This window comes from Ambystoma mexicanum, chromosome 7q (assembly GCF_040938575.1).
Source record: "Ambystoma mexicanum isolate Mex_15411 chromosome 7q, UKY_AmexF1_1, whole genome shotgun sequence".
NCBI lineage: Eukaryota > Metazoa > Chordata > Amphibia > Caudata > Ambystomatidae > Ambystoma > Ambystoma mexicanum.
In genome coordinates, this window is record NC_090941.1 from 301557181 (window position 1) to 301574276 (window position 17096).

The 17096-nt window shown below is 48.6% G+C and overlaps 1 protein-coding gene across 12 annotated transcripts in view; it reads left to right on the forward strand.

The window, feature by feature from the left end:
* MYCBP2 (MYC binding protein 2) overlaps nt 1-17096 on the forward strand; it is a 3160061-nt gene that overhangs the window by 794431 nt on the left and 2348534 nt on the right. For all 12 annotated transcript variants that reach the window (XM_069639721.1, XM_069639717.1, XM_069639718.1 and 9 more), the window contains one exon: nt 11770-11923. In XM_069639721.1, coding sequence (XP_069495822.1) covers nt 11770-11923 — 154 coding nt within the window. The remainder of the gene's footprint in view (nt 1-11769; nt 11924-17096) is intronic.

Sequence of the window (17096 nt, forward strand, 5' to 3'; positions counted from 1 at the left end):
TCGTTCCTAGTCTTTTTTTCTCAGTTAAAAAAAAGTATGAACAACCATACAATCTGTCTTTCCTGGATCATCCTGTGACCTTGCTCACTTTATTTGACTCCATTTAATCAATTTGAGTGTACCATGATTGGTGTTATTGTAAATCGCTTCTGATTTAAGCACTATACAAACATTGCAAAATTAAATAAGTTGGGCACCACCAGTTTAATTCCCACTGATCTACAATCCTGCCCAACCATTCTGGGAACAAGAAACAGGCTAATTTTGGAATCAATGTGAAGGTGGTGCCCAAGCTTTATGCAAGGTAAGTCACCACAATATTACACAATCACAGGTAGCTTGTCTCACCATTTCTCACACACATGTTGTATTTGCATAATCAAATCACTTAAATGTCTTAAACAGAGTGGCATTAAGCATTGTAGTCATTCCACTGCTTGTCATACAGTTTATTCATATATTTATCTAATCCATCACCAAGTGTAGTACATATTATTTTCTCCAGTATCAAAACAAGTATTGGTATTAGGGAACATTGCATTGTTGGATCAGCGGTGGCTCACATTCTGAATTACCTGTGTCGTCTGCTAATATGGATTTCTAAAATCTGGCCTGGTGGGCAGATTTTAGGAGGCCACCCTAGTTACCGTGAGCAGGGAACCTCTGAGAGGTTAGCCAAACCCAATCAATGTAAGCGTGGAGAGTGCTTAGCCTCGCAAGTGAGTGTGTTCAGTGGTCCACAATGAATCCACACATTGAAGCACACCATAATTCCACTTAGACAGGTAAGTACAAAAATACTCTATTTATTACAGGCCCAAAGTACACTAGAAAAATGACTCTAGAAGGGCATATTCTCACACAACACTCTTATCAAACATAAACAGTCCCTGCAGGTTTGTAGAAATGCACACAATTCACTTAAACAACTAAAAAAGATAAGTAAAGATGCAGTAACTAAAGCCAGGTCACAAGAATAATACCTTAACTTTATAAGTTCCATGCCTATGTTGAATGGGGCCTTCTGCCCAAAAGTCACAAAAGCTTCTTCTCGGTAGAGGGGGCAAAGGTAGGAAAAGTTGCTGTGGTGGTGAAGAATGTTCTAGAAGACTTAACAATATTACAGGTAAGTAACATTATTTTCTTATCCTTTAGAACAGCTTTTAGAACAGACGTTCAAAAAGCAATGCAATGGAATGGAATGGAATAAACCAAAGTTTATTATAAGGTTTTATACAGGGGAGACTGGGCTGGTTGAATGTATTGCGAGTACTCACCCCCCTGATTTTCGTTTTCCCTAGTCACTAGGCAGGTCGACTGAGTCCCTGGAGGTAGATTTTCCTGCCGTTGGATCCAGTAGAAGCTGCCCAGGAGCAGCGGATGCAAGGCGTTTTCCAGTCGGGTCCAGGCGCTGAGTGCAACTCTTTCAGATGAAGAATTGCAGCAGGCACTGATACAGACCTTCAGGATGCTCTACTAGACGGAGGAAAGTGGGTTCCAGTGAGCGACTGTCCCCACTCACGTGCAACAGCAGGCATCTCTCCAGTCGTGATTGAAGACAACCTTGTTAGGATGATCCCTTGATGCTGGGAAGGATAAACTTGGCAGGAAGGTGACTTGTGCCAGCAGCAGGTGACCACCGAAGTCCCGGATGAAAACTCAGAACAGGAACGCTTCTGTTGAGGTACCCCACTGGAGAGCTGGTCAGTCCACGGTTGGTCCAGGTATGATTCCGAGGGCTCAGGATGGCTGGATCTTGAGAAGACATCGAGACTGGTTTGTGGCACCAGTCCAAGGGTTGAAGTAAGGCAGAGGGTCTTCTCCGATCCGGTAGTCCAGCAGCGCTTCACTGTGCCAAATGTAGGAAAGGTTGCCAGGCCTCTTCGAGAGTCGTCCACATATCTTCAATCGTCTGTTCTTCTAAACGGGATACTTGACTCCAACGCTGATCTGAAGAAATTGTTGCAGGAGTCTCTCCTTATACCAAATCCTGGCTGGAAACAAGTCCAAGCCCACCAAAGCTAAGGATCTGCACCATTCAAAAAGCCAGCAGTGGTCCAATCGGGAACCACTGTGGGTTTCACTCATGCAGGCTCTCTGGCACCACAGATGTGGAGTTTGACCAGATAGTCGACACACAAATGGCATGCACTAACCTGCAAAAACAGCAGCTTTCTCAGCCAAATGAATGGCCATATTAGGTTTTTCCTGACTTGAGAAGGCAGGAAGAAGGCCAAGAAATAATGTGGCCAAAGAACAATCAAACAATCTTGTGGCATGGCCATTTTAGGGCACTAGCCACGTTTAGTAGCAAAACGCGGTAAACGCGAATGTGCAAACTAAAAGTACTGCAAACATGGTCAAAATGTAACTGCTGCGAGCAGCTTGTCTGTAGGCACATATAGAAGTTACCAAAAATCCCCAGTCTAAAAGTCTATGGTGATACCAAAGAAGTCCCACTGCACTGTATTGTAAGATACTGTGTGCACTGTTAAAACGCTACCCAAACAGGTAAAAAGACAAAAGATAAACAGTTTCCCAGTAATTATAGTCTGAAGGACTGATCAGCTTCCCCATGATAAATGTGCAAATGGCCAGGGAGGCTTCACTTCTCTGTAAAAAGTCAGGACAGGTTCATGTTTCGGGGTCGATAGAATATGGTGGGAACTTTGCCTAAAAGAGAAATCTTTCCTAACACAATCCTGCTGGAATTTGACCTGTCCTACTGGAGCGTGAAGCTGCGGTCTAGGTCGCACCAATCCGACTCAGACTTATGCCACTGCATCTATGGCCTGTGGACGTCCATCAACGGGACCAAAGGTAGAAGGAAGTAGACACATGTTTGAGTAACCTGGGAGTGGTCACTCAGAAAATATGAGTACAGAGTGTGAGTTTGGGTACCAATTTTCACCGCCTCCCGTGATTGTATGGGTGTAAATTCCACATGGTTTAAGGAAAATCTCTCTAAAACAGATCATAGCTGATGTAGGCTCCTCCTACCTTTCCAAGGCAGGCAGAAGCCTTGATCATATTTGGCTTAATCCATTTTGTTTCACACATAGAGAAAAGTTTAGCTGAGAAACTTGGATTGGATTTCTCTTGCAAAGGTGCCCTTTAGGAAATCACTTATGAATACAGGAAACTGAATCAAATAAGGTAAATCTCCCACCAACTCAGTCGCAACTAACAGTGCAAGGTTACGTCGCACAGGAGACTATAGGGTGTCATTGAAACACCTCAAGCTCTACAGTCCAAGGTTATCTCGGATAAGGTAATGGATGCAGAATTTTCTGGATAAGCTTCCTAAATCATTCAGGAAAAAAAAGAAAGAGGACATAAGTTCTTGGCTGAGGTTTGTTAGGGAGAATTCTCATAAATGTGCCAATTACCTTCACCTAGCAACTTTGCTGGATTTTGACAACTTGACTTCTTTACCTGGAAAGTGTGAGCCTTTTTTCCCACTCGTTCATGTATTTTGATGTGTGTTTTACTCTTGTGTTCTTTGATTATGGAGTTTTAGATAACTCCATAGGCATCATCTTTTCATGTGTGTTACACAGCACCCTCAGTGAAGTGACACAGCGATGTCTTTTAGACTTCGAAAAGGTTTTAATACCTTCTCTGGGATGAACTACTGTTTCCCAGAGAATGAAAAGTTAAATTGACTTTACTAGACTTTAATTCCTGGACCCAGCAAACCCTATCTTACAATAGAGTGCTGGAGGGGTTACCGAGTATCCCCTGTTCCTAGAAACTCACGTAGCAGTCAAATGCTACCCTTTCCTATCGAAATGACTAGTGGCAGTGGTTTTAAAACGAACTACCATGATTTTTCCCGACCGTGAACACCGGTAGCTAAAAATTGCAGGAGCCATGTTTTTCAAGATGGCGCCTTAAGCCCCTTTGTTTAAACAGGACCCGGTCTTCTTTTTTCGCCATTTCTTTTTGGAATGGTGCTTCTAGTGTTTGTCTCTGCGCGCCAAACTAGGTTTGGTCCCTTTGTTTCTATGCCTTTGGGGGGCCTCAGGACTGAAGACCGCCTCTGGCGGCTAAGTGTCTGGGGTGGGCAGGAAGTGAGGGAGGTGCCTGAAACTCCCTGTGCTTAGTCTCCTAAGAGACCCAAATGCACTCTGGTGTTATTGGCTGGCTGACTGTCCGGCAAGGACAGCCACCCTGCTTGGATGAGTGACAGCTAGGCTGGAATGAAAGGGAGAAAACGGTTTAAAAGGCAAGTCTCTTGGACTGGAAAGCAGAGTCGACCACTGGAACGTAAGAACCGAAGACGAGCTGGAAGAGGACGGCTGCTGCAACTCCTGGACCGTTGGTTTGCCCGGTGAAGCCCTGCTGCAGGTCCGAATTGCCAAGTTCATCTCGACAGAGAAGCCCCTTCAAGGACGACTTCTTCCTTTGAGTTGGTGGGACCAATCAACGCATAAGCCACCTGGATACCATTCTCAAAGCTGGTTAGGATTAACCAGGGGGAAGGACACCAGCTTGTGTGCTTGACGACAGCTACTCGAACCGAAGATCTTCCATTTTGCCAGCTTGTTTGACCAGTCCCTGTGCAGTGCAGGAGTCCCTAATGTCCTCCCTCTTGTCCCCACGACTGAGGCTCAGGAACAGCGAGATCTGCAGGAACTGCCAGGAACCAACGTCTTCAGCTGCATCTTTTCTTCATATTAAGGTACTGTGCCAACCCGATTGAGAGAACTTGCCTCTCACGGTGAAAGTTCGTGAAACTTTCCCAACTGGCAGGCCTAATCAGCTTGTGACCCAACGTCCGACGTCATCCGATGTGATAAGTAGGACGCACGACGCCCGTAGCCTCAGTTCCGTTTTTTCCGCGAACGTGTTGCTTCGTGAATCTCGGTTAACGCCTCGACTCTTTGGAGTTCTGTTCTTCTCGGTTCTTCGAACCTGTTCGTTTTGTGAAAATCCTTCGTGTGAAGATGTCTTCTACTTCGTCTTCGACCCCGCGTCCGGGTTTCAAGAAGTGCGGGGAGTGTGGGTCCAAGATGTCGGTGACGGACTCGCACGACGCCTGCCTCTGGTGCCTCGGGGAGGCCCACGACACGGATGACTGTATCGACTGCCAGTAGCTCACGTCCAAAGCCTTACGCGAACGTAAGAAGAAGTTGTCGGTAGGTCGGGTGTCCAAGCCCAGGAAGTCGAAGTCTGCGGGGCTTTCGACGGATGATTCGAGGGGTGACTCTCCGCGTCATCGTCGGAAGTCTCGTGGGTCTCCTTCTAGGAGTCGGTCTCGCCACTCCTCAGCCTCTTCGAGGCGTTCTCGGAAGCGCCGACACCGGTCGTCTTCCAGGTCCTCTTCGGAGGACTCTGCCCGGCACGTCGCTTACCCCATCAGCCGTGCGACGCCGGAGGAATGGGCTTCCTTCGGGAAGAAAATGCTGGCGATTCTTGAGTCGCAGGGTACTAAGCCGTCCGCGCCCCCGAGTGGGGTCGGTCGTGAGAGGTCGAGAGACACCGCTCACAAGAGTGGTCGGCACGAGTCACGGGAGAGGTCCCGTTCGGACAAGGAGACTCGTTCTCGCCGTACCCGTTCCAGGTCCCGGTCCTCGACGCGTTCAAGACCGTGTGCACCTGTGAGGTCTTCGAGGAAGACATCGACGTCTGAGGCGTCGAGGGCGTCGACTGGCTTTCTCGAGGCTCCGGCTCCGAGGAAGTCGTCGAAGCCGTCGACGCTCGGGTCGTCGAGGGACACGCTCGGGGCTCCGGCCTCGAGGGCTGTGTCGACGCCGCCGATGCTGGAGGCGCTGCGTCTGACGTCGACGCCGATCCTCTCGGCGTCGATGCCGGTTCTCTCGGCGCCGATTCGCTCGACTCCATCGACGCCTTTCGTGTCGGAGGTACCCTGTGGCACGGGAGAACCCCCTAGGAAGGCTCTGGTTAAGAGCAAGCACTCTCGGGTGCTTTCTTTTCGCCACCTGGACTATATTTCGGAGGCAGATGAGGATTCTGATGGCCTGGTTCCTAGTCAGGTTCCAGATGAAATTGTCTCGGGCCATAGTCAGTTTGACGATTTGAGACAGTCACTGCATGATGCCAGTGGACTGGACACCTCTCCGGAGGTGGAGTTTTGTAGGCCTGAGCCTGACTCTCATGCCGATTCCTCGTACCGGCGCCTTATGGCTAGGGTTTCTGAGTACTTGGGATGGTCTGCTCCCCCAGGGGAGTTTGTGCAGGATGATCTGACGGACATCCTTGATGTTGGTCCCCCAACTGACCCGGTACTGCCGTTCCTTATGGCTTTACAGCAAAGGGTGGCGGCGGCTTGGACTGCTCCGGAGAGTCTCCCGGCGGTGGGCAGATCCTTGTCGCGAAAATACCGTCCAGCCAGTAGCGACACCTGCTACTTGACCAGGCACCCCACTCCGGAGAGTTTGGTGGTGCAGGCGGCCACTGCCCCGGCGAAGCAGGCGTCGTACCCTACCATCCCTCCTGATAGGGACGACAAACGTTTTGATGGCTGGGCGAAGAAAGTGTTTTCTTCTGGTGGTATGGCGCTTCAGACGGCCAACTCCATTTGTGCCTTGTTTCATTTCACACACACTCTGTGGAACTGTGTTGCGTTAGCGGCTGAACATATTCCTGAAGGGGATGAACGGGATGGTTTCCTTGCTATGGTCCAGGATGGTAAGGATGCCATGTGTGAGTCCGTTCAGTCGGGTTTGGACTTAGCTGAATGCGTCAGTAGGTCCATGGCGGCGAGCACCGTGATGCGCAGGTTTGCGTGGTTGCGGAAGTCGGGGTTTGCTCCTGATGTGCAGTCTCGGCTCCTCAACATGCCCTTTGACGGTGAACACCTTTTTGGCAGCAAGGCTGACGAGAGCCTTGAGAGGTTGCAGACCTCGAAAGCTGCAGCGAAGTCGTTGGGCGCTGCAGTTCGCCAACCTCCGCCTTTTCGTCCTAGGGGACAGCAGTGGAGGGGTGGTTTCTTTCGCTATTACTCGTCCTTCAGTAGAGCGAGAGGAGCTGGCAGTCAAAGAGGCCAACGCAGGGGTACCAGAGGTGGACGACAGGGTACCCGTGGTGCCAAGGCCGCTCGGGCAGTTGCCTCTTTGCCCTCAGGTAACGCCGCGGCCGCTCCCACTCAGTCATGAGGCCATGTCCCATGGTTCGCCGGTTGGGGGAAGGCTGGCGCAGCATCTGGTAGAGTGGCAAGCCATTACTTCAGATGTGTGGGTTCTGGAGATCATAACCCACGGCTACTGTCTTCCCTTTCGGCACAGGCCTCGCGACAATCCACCGGGGAACCTCTCTTTGCAGAGTCCGGATCCGTTCCTTGTGCAGGAAATTCAAGCCCTGCTGGAGAAAGGCGCCATAGAACTGGTGCCTGTAGCTGAGAGGAACAAGGGATGGTATTCCCCTCATTTTTTGATTTCGAAGAAAGACTGGGGATTGAGACCCATCATGGACTTGCGCGGTTTGAACAAACTCCTCAGGAAGGACAGGTTCAAGATGGTTACTCTCTCTCAAGTCCTCCAGGCCCTTCAGCTTCAGGACTGGTTGGTGTCACTCGACCTCAAGGATGCTTACTTCCATGTGCCGATCCATCCCAAGCACAAGAAGTACCTGAGGTTTGCGGTTGGCGACTCGCACTTTCAGTTTCGGGTCCTGCCGTTCGGATTGACCTCCGCCCCGAGGGTTTTCACCAAGCTCATGGTGGTGGTGGCAGCGCATCTCAGGCAAGGGGGGATTCACGTCTACCCCTACCTGGACGATTGGTTGATCAGGGGGAGCTCTCCCGAGCAAGTCCTGGATCATCTGTCCGTCACCTGCCACTCCCTTCACAGGCTGGGCTTCTCCCTCAATTTAAAGAGGTCCCATTTGACGCCAACACAGCGGCTCCAGTACATCGGAGCAGTGCTTGACACTTCCCTGGGGCAGTGTTTTCCTCCCCAGGTGAGGGCTCTTCACATTCAGCAGATGGTGCACAAGTTTCAGCATGCCCAGACGCTCCCAGCGTTCGAGTTCTTGAGGTTGCTCGGCCTCATGGCATCCTGCATTCTTCTGGTGCCAGAGGCTCGCCTGCGGATGAGATCTTTGCATCGGGCGCTCAAGACGCAATGGTCGCAGTCCTCCGGCAGGATGTCGGACCCGGTTCAGGTGCCGCCCTCGGTCGCCCGGGACCTTCTGTGGTGGGCCGTCGAAGGCAACTTGATGAAGGGGCCTCCATTTTGTCTTCCCTGGCCGGAGGTGACGATCGTGACGGATGCATCCCTCACGGGTTGGGGAGCTCATGCCAACGGGCTGACAGTCAGCGGTCGTTGGTCTCCGTCGGAGTCCAGACTCCATATCAATCTGTTGGAGCTGAGGGCCGTCAGGCTAGCCCTGAAGGCTTTTCTGCCGACTGTGCGTGGAAAGAGTGTCCTGATCCTGACGGACAACACAGTGGCCATGCACTACCTCAACAAAAAAGGGGGGGCAGGGTCACTTCCTCTGTGCAGGGAGGCGATGCAGCTCGAGTTCTGGGCCATCCAGCAGGAAGTTTCGATCTCGGCAGTTCATCTGGCCGGAGACGAAAACGTGACGGCGGACGCTCTGAGCAGGCAGAGCACGATCTCTCACGAGTGGGAGTTGGCTCAGGAGATTCTCCTGGAGATCTTCGCCCTTTGGGGGACCCCTCAAGTGGATCTCTTCGCCTCCAGTGTCAACCGGAAGTGCGAAAGGTTTTGCTCGCGGGAATTTCCTCCAAAAGGAGCCTTAGGAGACGCGTTCGTGGTGGAGTGGTCGTTCCCGCTGCTGTACGCGTTTCCTCCAGTCCCCGTCATCCCGCAAGTACTGCGGAGGTTACGGAAGTTCGGTTCCCGGATGATCCTCATTGCTCCGGCGTGGGCTCGGAGGACGTGGTACCCGGACCTTCTCGACTTGTCCATCTGCCCTCCGCGTCGTCTTCCCTACCGAGACGATCTGCTCTCACGGGAGGGGGTCAGGTTCTCCATCCAGAGGTCAGATCCCTCAACCTTCACGCTTGGCTTATGAAAGGTTGAGGTATAAGGATTGGGACCTCCCTGAAGACGTGATGGAGGTGTTGCTTTCGGCCCGAAGGCCAGCAACAAATTCTCTGTACCGTTGCCGTTGGCGTAAGTTCTGCGACTGGTGCCGAGTTCAGAATGTGGTTCCTTTTGCATGTGACATCCCCATGGTTCTGTCCTTTTTACTTTCTTTGGCCCACAGGGGCTTGCAAGTGGGTACCATTAAAGGTTACCTGGCGCCGCTGTCCATCTTTAAGCGCTCGTCTAAAGAGTGTTCTTACTTTAAAATCCCTTTAATTTCACAGTTTTTGAAAGGGCTCACTAATGTGTTCCCTCCGTCACCTTTCCTGGTGCCCGGTTGGGATTTAAACCTTGTTCTTAAGTTTCTTATGGGGGCTCCGTTTGAGCCTTTACATTCTTGCCCTTTGAGGCTGTTAACTCTGAAAACTGTGTTTTTAGTTGCGGTTACTTCCGCTCGCAGAGTGAGTGAGTTACAGGCACTTTCAGTTAAGCCACCCTTCACTGTATTTCACAAGGACAGGGTTGTCCTTAGAGTTCGTCCTTCTTTTCTTCCGAAGGTAGTGACGGAATTTCATTTGGCCCAGAAGGTTGTTCTTCCGGCATTCTATCCTCCTCCGCATCCTGGTAAGGAAGAGGAGAGGCTCCATAGGCTTGATCCTAGGAGAGCTTTAAGCTTTTGTGTTTCACGCATGTCCCGGGTCAGAGTGGACGATCAACTCTTTATTGGTTACGCTGGAAAGCGTTTAGGGCAAGCTGTGACGAAACAGACTTTGTCTCGCTGGATTATTTTGGCCATCTCGGAGTGCTACCGCTTGGCGGGTAAGGCCCCACCGGCTGGCTTGCGGGCCCATTCTACCAGGGGTATGGCTGCGTCTACTGCCCTGCAGAGGGGTGTTCCTATTCGCAACATCTGTGATGCAGCCACCTGGGCTTCAGTACATACATTTGTACGTCACTATTCCCTCGATTCCATCCGAGCACAGGATCTGGCCTTTGGCAAGGCGGTCCTTTGCTCTGCTATTTGATTGGCTATTCTAAATTTTGATTCTAAATTCTTTCCCTCCTCCTTGCTCTGGTACTGCTTTGGGAGTCTGTCATAGATATGGAATACGTCGGAGGACCCAATCCCCTCGAAGAACCAGTTACTTTCTTACCTGGTAACGTTCTTTCGATGGGATGGTCCGACGACGTATTCCATATCGCTCCCGCCCTGCCTTCCCCACTGCAGAATTTCTTTTGCGATTGCAGCTTACGTTCCGCAAGGCTTTGTGTCTGACTGGCAGTTGACTAGTGTCACACGTTCTGGGGGAAAAAACTACAAATGAGGCTACGGGCGTCGTGCGTCCTACTTATCACATCGGATGACGTCGGAGGAGGCCCTCGACGACGGCGCATCGACGTCATCGACGCAGGACGCAGACGCCGAAAAAAGTTTCCGAAGCAGCACAGCTGTGGTGATTACATGTCATAGATATGGAATACGTCGTCGGACCATCCCATCGAAAGAACGTTACCAGGTAAGAAAGTAACTTGTTCTTCTTTTTCATACAAACTACTTCTGAGAACTTTGGCAAAGACTTTACCGTTTACTTCAAGAACTGCTCTTTCCTATCCAAGACACTAGCCCATTGACTTTGGCCTAGGCCTATTGAACTGAATCAAGTCCTCTAGTGAACTGAAACTATTTGCACTGCCTAAGAAAGTATCTGTGGTCTATTTTATTAACTTGTGCCTTTTTACTCCCATTTAAAGTAACTGAAATGCCATTTTGCTCCTATTTCAGGGGAGCCTAATTTGCTCAAACTTATTGGTTTGGTATTGAAGTATATTTGCGAATGATATTAAGTTGCCTCCTTCTAGTGAATCTTTTCTGAATTACTGTTTAATAAGTGTTTTACCAAGAAACCTTAAGTGTAAGTGTTTACTTGGACCACTGAGATTGTAAGACCTCTGTGTAACATCCTTTGACTGCTCACATTCCCTCTTGAGATGAGCCTGGCTGCTCCGCTCGCTATCAAAAACTGTGTAGTACAGACTTGTACCAAAGGTTGGTTTTGCTTACACCTGTAGTCCTAATTGTATGTGGTGGTCCAGAGGGTACTGCATGCAATTCTGCCTAACAATGTTCAATTTAGGACTTTGACTCTTGAGTTGTTTGCTCTAGCCATATTATGTGTACTGTGTTAGCTGATGTATTCTCAAACATCTATAGCGTATATACAATCAAAGTCTCAAGGCAAGGGGAGCAATTGGCTTGCAGTGTCCCCTTGAAACCCCTATATTTCATTAAGAAGCCTAGTTATGGGATGTTTGTTATGTTATGGTTATTTATATAGCACGCGTTCACCCGAGGGCATCTTGGCGCTAAGAGGTGAGCACAGGCAACATCGTCATTGCATAAGTGGAAAATATTTCACATCTTGGGAAACACAAGTAACAAATAGATGGAACGTTAGTGTAAGGAAATAGAAGGAAGGTGAAGAGAACTACAGATGTGTATTGTCAAAAATAGACTGATAAGTTGGAATGCTGAATGAGCCAGCCGGTCATAATCTGCTGTTTAATTCTGAATTTCTTTGTCACTGTGACTCTGACTTTGTTATGCCAGTATGTAGAAAAGTCAAAAGGGTCCTACTATTGAATGCATCAGTATGTTCAGGGTGATGGACTATTCGGAGATGCTGAAACGCAAATCCAGCACAGCTAAGAATGATCACACAATGTAAAACTGTTTATTCTTTGTATCTTGTAGGCCTAGTTCCTGCTTCTATGTCAGAACCTCCTCCATTTAAGTGTCTCCTTATTAATAAAGTTGATGGAAGTTGTAAAACCTTCAATGATTCTGAGCAGGAAGATTTGCAGGGATTTGGTGTGTGCTTGGATCCCGTCTATGATGTCATCTGGCGGTAAGTGCACATGTTTGTAGTGAATTAATTATTCATTGTACACTTGATGCTTTATACAAAGGTAGGGGGGGAATGTTGACACATTTAATATTTGGACAGTGGTTGAAGTGATTGAAAATATAAAGGAGCATTTACTTAAGACCCTATATATGCAAAATCTCAGCTTGTGCCTTTTAGTTTTTTGTGAACCCTTAATGCGAACCACTGCAAATGAAAGTGCACACATGTCCGGGTGTGAACTTGCTGCATAAATCTGCCAGTCACAGCTTTTGTTAGCGCTGCCTCAGTCTTCCATCCTGATGCCAAATAAAGGTCAGTATTAGGACAGTTTTTGTACAACCCTCTGAGGGATCTACAGCCCCTGGCATTCAAAGGAGGGCCTAACATCTGACAAGAAAGGGAAGCCAAACCTCTCCTAAAGGTAGGTAATGTGGCCAGAGCAACAATGCTCTGCATCACATGGGGTAGCATAGGGCACAAAGGTACAATTAATCGACACACTTCGAATGGATTGTGTCCTCCCACGTATTCCTTATCTTTGATAAATCCACTTCCAGCTTGCTGGCCTCGGGGAAAAAAATTCACAATAGAGGGCACTGCGCGTTGACATCCCTTGAGTCAGTGTCCCTCGAAGGCCTCTGTATCAGCGCCGACGTCACCATGGGTATAAATAGTCTTGCGCGCAGCGTCCATTGCTCAGTTCTGTTTTTCCGCGCTTCATAAGACTCGAAGACGCAACGCTCGGTTCTTCAGTAAACTCTTCAAAAATCTTCATCCTACGATGGCATCTTTCTCCACTATCCGGCTTCAAAAAATTTCGAGATTGTGGAAAAAAGATGTCATTAACAGATCCTCACAGGATCTGTTTGTGGTGCCTGGGATCAGAGCACCAGTGTTTGGAATGTGAGGACTGTATGTCCATGGCGACGAAAGCCTTAAAGGAGTGTAGTGGGAAGCTGGAAAAAGTTAAGACCGTTAAATCCTCTACCCCTTCGAAATTGTCTTCGGCTGAGTCGAGACATTCATCTGCTCACCATCGAAAGAAACCTTCCCGCTCGAGATCTCGAAGTGGTTCTCACCACTCATCTAGATTGAGACATCATGGATCTCCTTCCTCTTCATCATCTAATTCTCCAGAAAGGGTCACCTGCCCCACTAAACACAGTTCTCCAGCTAAGTGGGAGGAATTTCGCAAAAAAAGCTTAGGGTCTTTGAGAACGCAGCCTTGTCCCCCTCAGACATACCTAGAGGTGATAACCCGGGTGAAAGACCCGGGAAAAAAAATGCTGAGAGTCGTCGAACCCGGCAAACAAAAACCCTCGAGAGCCTCACAAACCCTTGAGTAAAGACACAAATTCTTCTAATAAAACTGCACCATCGTCGAAGGGGCCTTCAACGCACAAGTCTGTGTCATCTACGCTGTCGTCGACCCCGATGATAGAGAAGCCCTCGAAGCCTCAGGCGTCCACTGCACCATCGGCACTAGAGGTGTCGAAGGACCCATCCAAGGCGTCGAAAGTGACGTCGACAATATCGACGACAGTATAATAGCAATTCTCTCAACGGCATTGAGACCATTTTCTAATCTTTCGATGCCGTTTGTAGGTTTGTCGATACCTATGACGTCTACATCGACAACTACAACTTTATCCCAAGCTGTCTCTACCAATTTGGCACCCTCTTCTCTTGAAATGGGTTTTACCCTTTATCCACGCTCAGACTACTTCAGAGCTTTAGGAGAATACAAATTGAAGGTAAGTCCCACGTGCAAATCCTGGTTATTATCATTGACGTTAGTCCAAGTTCGCTTTAAATTTTTTTTCCACATCAGTTCTTCTGATATAATAGGTTAAATCTTTATATTTGTATCAAATATTGTATTGAAAAAGAACCTGCTGTATCTATTTGTTAAAAATATAAAGATTACACCTATTAGATCACAAGATCTAATGTTAAAAAATGTTTTTCAAGCAAACTTGGAGTAACTTCAATGATATTACCCAGGATTTGTGTGTTGGACTTACCTTCAATTTGTATTCTCCAGTTTGTGTCCTAGAACCTTCTAGGGGGCCCCAGTGGAAGTGTGCTGACGCAACAGATCTGTTTTGCATACATTATTTCTCCAAACAGAGTTTGGCGGTATTAACAAGCGCACTGTCCCTTAACGAACCCTAGGTTCTCTTACTTCAGAGCTTCATCCTCTATCTATGAAGAAGGACAGAACTCTGATAATGAGACTTTTTGGTTTACAGACTACAACAGCTCCTATTCCAGAGGAGCCAATATCTGAGGAAGTTAGATTGAGAGATCTTCAAGAATCTTTACAAGATGCCAGTGGCATAGATACCTCTCCAGAGGCGAATTATGGAGTTTATGGGGTGGACAACACCTGCACCCTCTTTCCAACAAGATGATCTAACAGACATCTTAGATAAAGGGCCTCAGGAAGACCCTATAGTTCCTTTTCATGCAGCATTGCAAAGAAAAGTAACTGCAAATTGGGAAACACCAGAGTTTATCCCTGCAGTAAATAAAAACCTCTCCGCGAAGTACAGAGTGTCGGCCGCAGACCCTGTATACTTAAGTAAACACCCAACCCCAGAGAGTTTAGTAGTGCAGGCTGCGACGTCGTCTAGTAGTAAATCTGCATACCCCACTATACCACAAGATAGAGATGACAAAAGATTTGATGCCATGTCTAAAAAGATCTTTTTAGCATGCAGCATTACACTTAAGTCTATTAACGCCACTTGCACACTAGTGTGATTGTCACACCCTTTGGGAGTGCGCTTCATCGGCGGCTGACCGTCTCCCAGAAGGGGAGGAACGAGATGCATTCTTGAATATCATCAAGGATGGGAAGGATGCAATGTGTTCGTCCCTCCAAACAGGTCTCGACTCTGCTGACAGCATCAGCAGAGCCATGGCGGCGAGTACCACAATCCGCAGATTTGCGTGGTTGCGGAAATCTGGTTTTGCCCCTGATGTACAAGCCAGGCTTCTGAATATACCCTTCGACAGTACCTCACTATTTTGGAAAGAAAGACAGTCTGGAAAAATTGCAAACCTCAAAGGCGGCAGCAAAATTCCTTGGGGCTGCAATTCGTCAAACTCCAAATCGCCCCACAAGTACATAGGTCCTGGAGGGGGGGGAAGCCCTTTCGTTTTTTACTCTGCATTCAGAAAAAGCAGGGGTCAGCCAGCTCAAAGGGGTATCCGGTAATAATATCGCCACACATATGGTCGCCGTAAATAATATCGCCGGGAAAATGTCATGGCGATATTATTTGGGTGACCATATATATGGCGACGGGCAAAAAAAAATAATAAAAAAAAAAAGAAATGTGGGGGTTGCGGGGGTGTTCCCCGCATGTTCCATGCAATAATGTCGCCACAAAAAATTACCATTTTTCGGCCACATTATTACATGGAACCCTCAAAGGGGCCAGAAACGATTCACCCGTGGTGGGCGGGTCAAAGGTACCAAGTACGCATCAGCAGGTGCTGCTTTACTCTCAGAATCTGCGTCAGCCGCTTCTAAACCCCTCTGAGGTCTCACACAAAACATCAGTAGGAGGCAGGTTAACTCCACATCTGACGGAATGGCAGGCTATTACGTCAGATGCTTGGTCATTGGAAACAGTTGCCCAGGGTTACTACCTGCCTTTCCTACACACTCCTCAGAGTCATCCACCGGGGAACAACTCTTTGAAGTTTCCAGACTCACTCCTTATACAGGAAATTTCAGACCTGCTACAGAAAGGTGCCATAGAACCGGTACCTGCAGCAGAGAGGAACAAGGGTTGGTACTCTCCTTACTTCAAAATACCAAAAAAGGACGGAGGATTGAGACCCATCTTGAACAAATTCCTCAGGAAGCACAAGTTCAAGATGGGTAACCCCTTCTCAGATCCTTCAGGCCCTCCAGTTTCAGGATTGGTTGGTATCTCTGGACCTTCAGGATGCTTACTTTCATGTGCCAATCCATCACAAGCACAGGAAGTTCCTGAGGTTCGCCATTAGAAGCTCTCACTATCAATTTCGGGTTCTGCCATTTGGGCTGACCTCCGCCCCGAGGGTCTTCACCAAGTTAATGGCGGTTGTGGCAGCAAGTCTAAGGAGGGAAGGGATTCATGTCTACCCCTACCTGGACGACTGGTATCAACCAGTCGTCCAGGTAGGGGTAGACATGAATCCCTTCAACAACAATGTCGGAGTAGTGTCCCCAGAACAAGCTGAGGTCCATCTAGATTGTTTGCCACTCCCTCCACAAACTGGGCTTCTCCCTCAACTTAAAGAAGTCGCAGATGATCCCATCACAGAAAATCCAGTTCATTGGAGCAGTCCTGGACACATGCCTGGGAAAAGCCTCACCTCCAGAAGTGAGGGCTCAAGATATTTTACAGATGGTCACCAGATTTCAAAATGCCCAACGTCTACCAGCCTTGGACTTTTTGAGGTTGCTCGGCGTCATAGCATCCTGCATTTTTCTAGTGCCAGAGGCTCGCCTGAGAATGACATCTCGCCAGTGGGTGCTAAAGACCCAGTGGCCACAATTCTCAGGAAGAATGTCAAATCTCCTACCTACAAATCCCGGACAGAGTAGCACGAGACCTTCAGTGGTGGGCCTGTCAGGAGAACATCTTGAAAGAAGAACAGTTTTGGAAAACATGGGCGGAGATAACGGTAGTCACGGACTCTTCACTCATGGGGTGGTGAGCCATGCCAACGACTTGACGATCAGCGGTCGTTGGTCTCCATCAGAGTCCAGACTACACATCAACCTATTAGAGCTAAGAGCGATCAGGCTAGCACTGAAAGCTTTCCTGCCATCAGTACAGGGAGAAAATGTCCTGATAATGACGGACAACACAGTGGCCATGCACTACCTCAACAAAAGAGGCGGCGTAGGGTCACTGCCACTGTGCAGAGAGGCAATGCAGCTCTGGTTCTGGGCAATTCAAGAAGGAATCTCTCTATCGCAGTTCATCTAGCCTGGGAGAAGAACACGACGCCGGACGCTCTGAACAGGCAGAACACAGTCTCCCACGAGTGGGAACTAGCTCAGGAAGTCATTCAAGAGATCTTTGCCCTTTGGGAAACGCCTCGGGTGGATTTGTTCGCCACCAGTACCAACCGGAAGTGCGATCAGTATTGCTCAAGGGAATTTCCC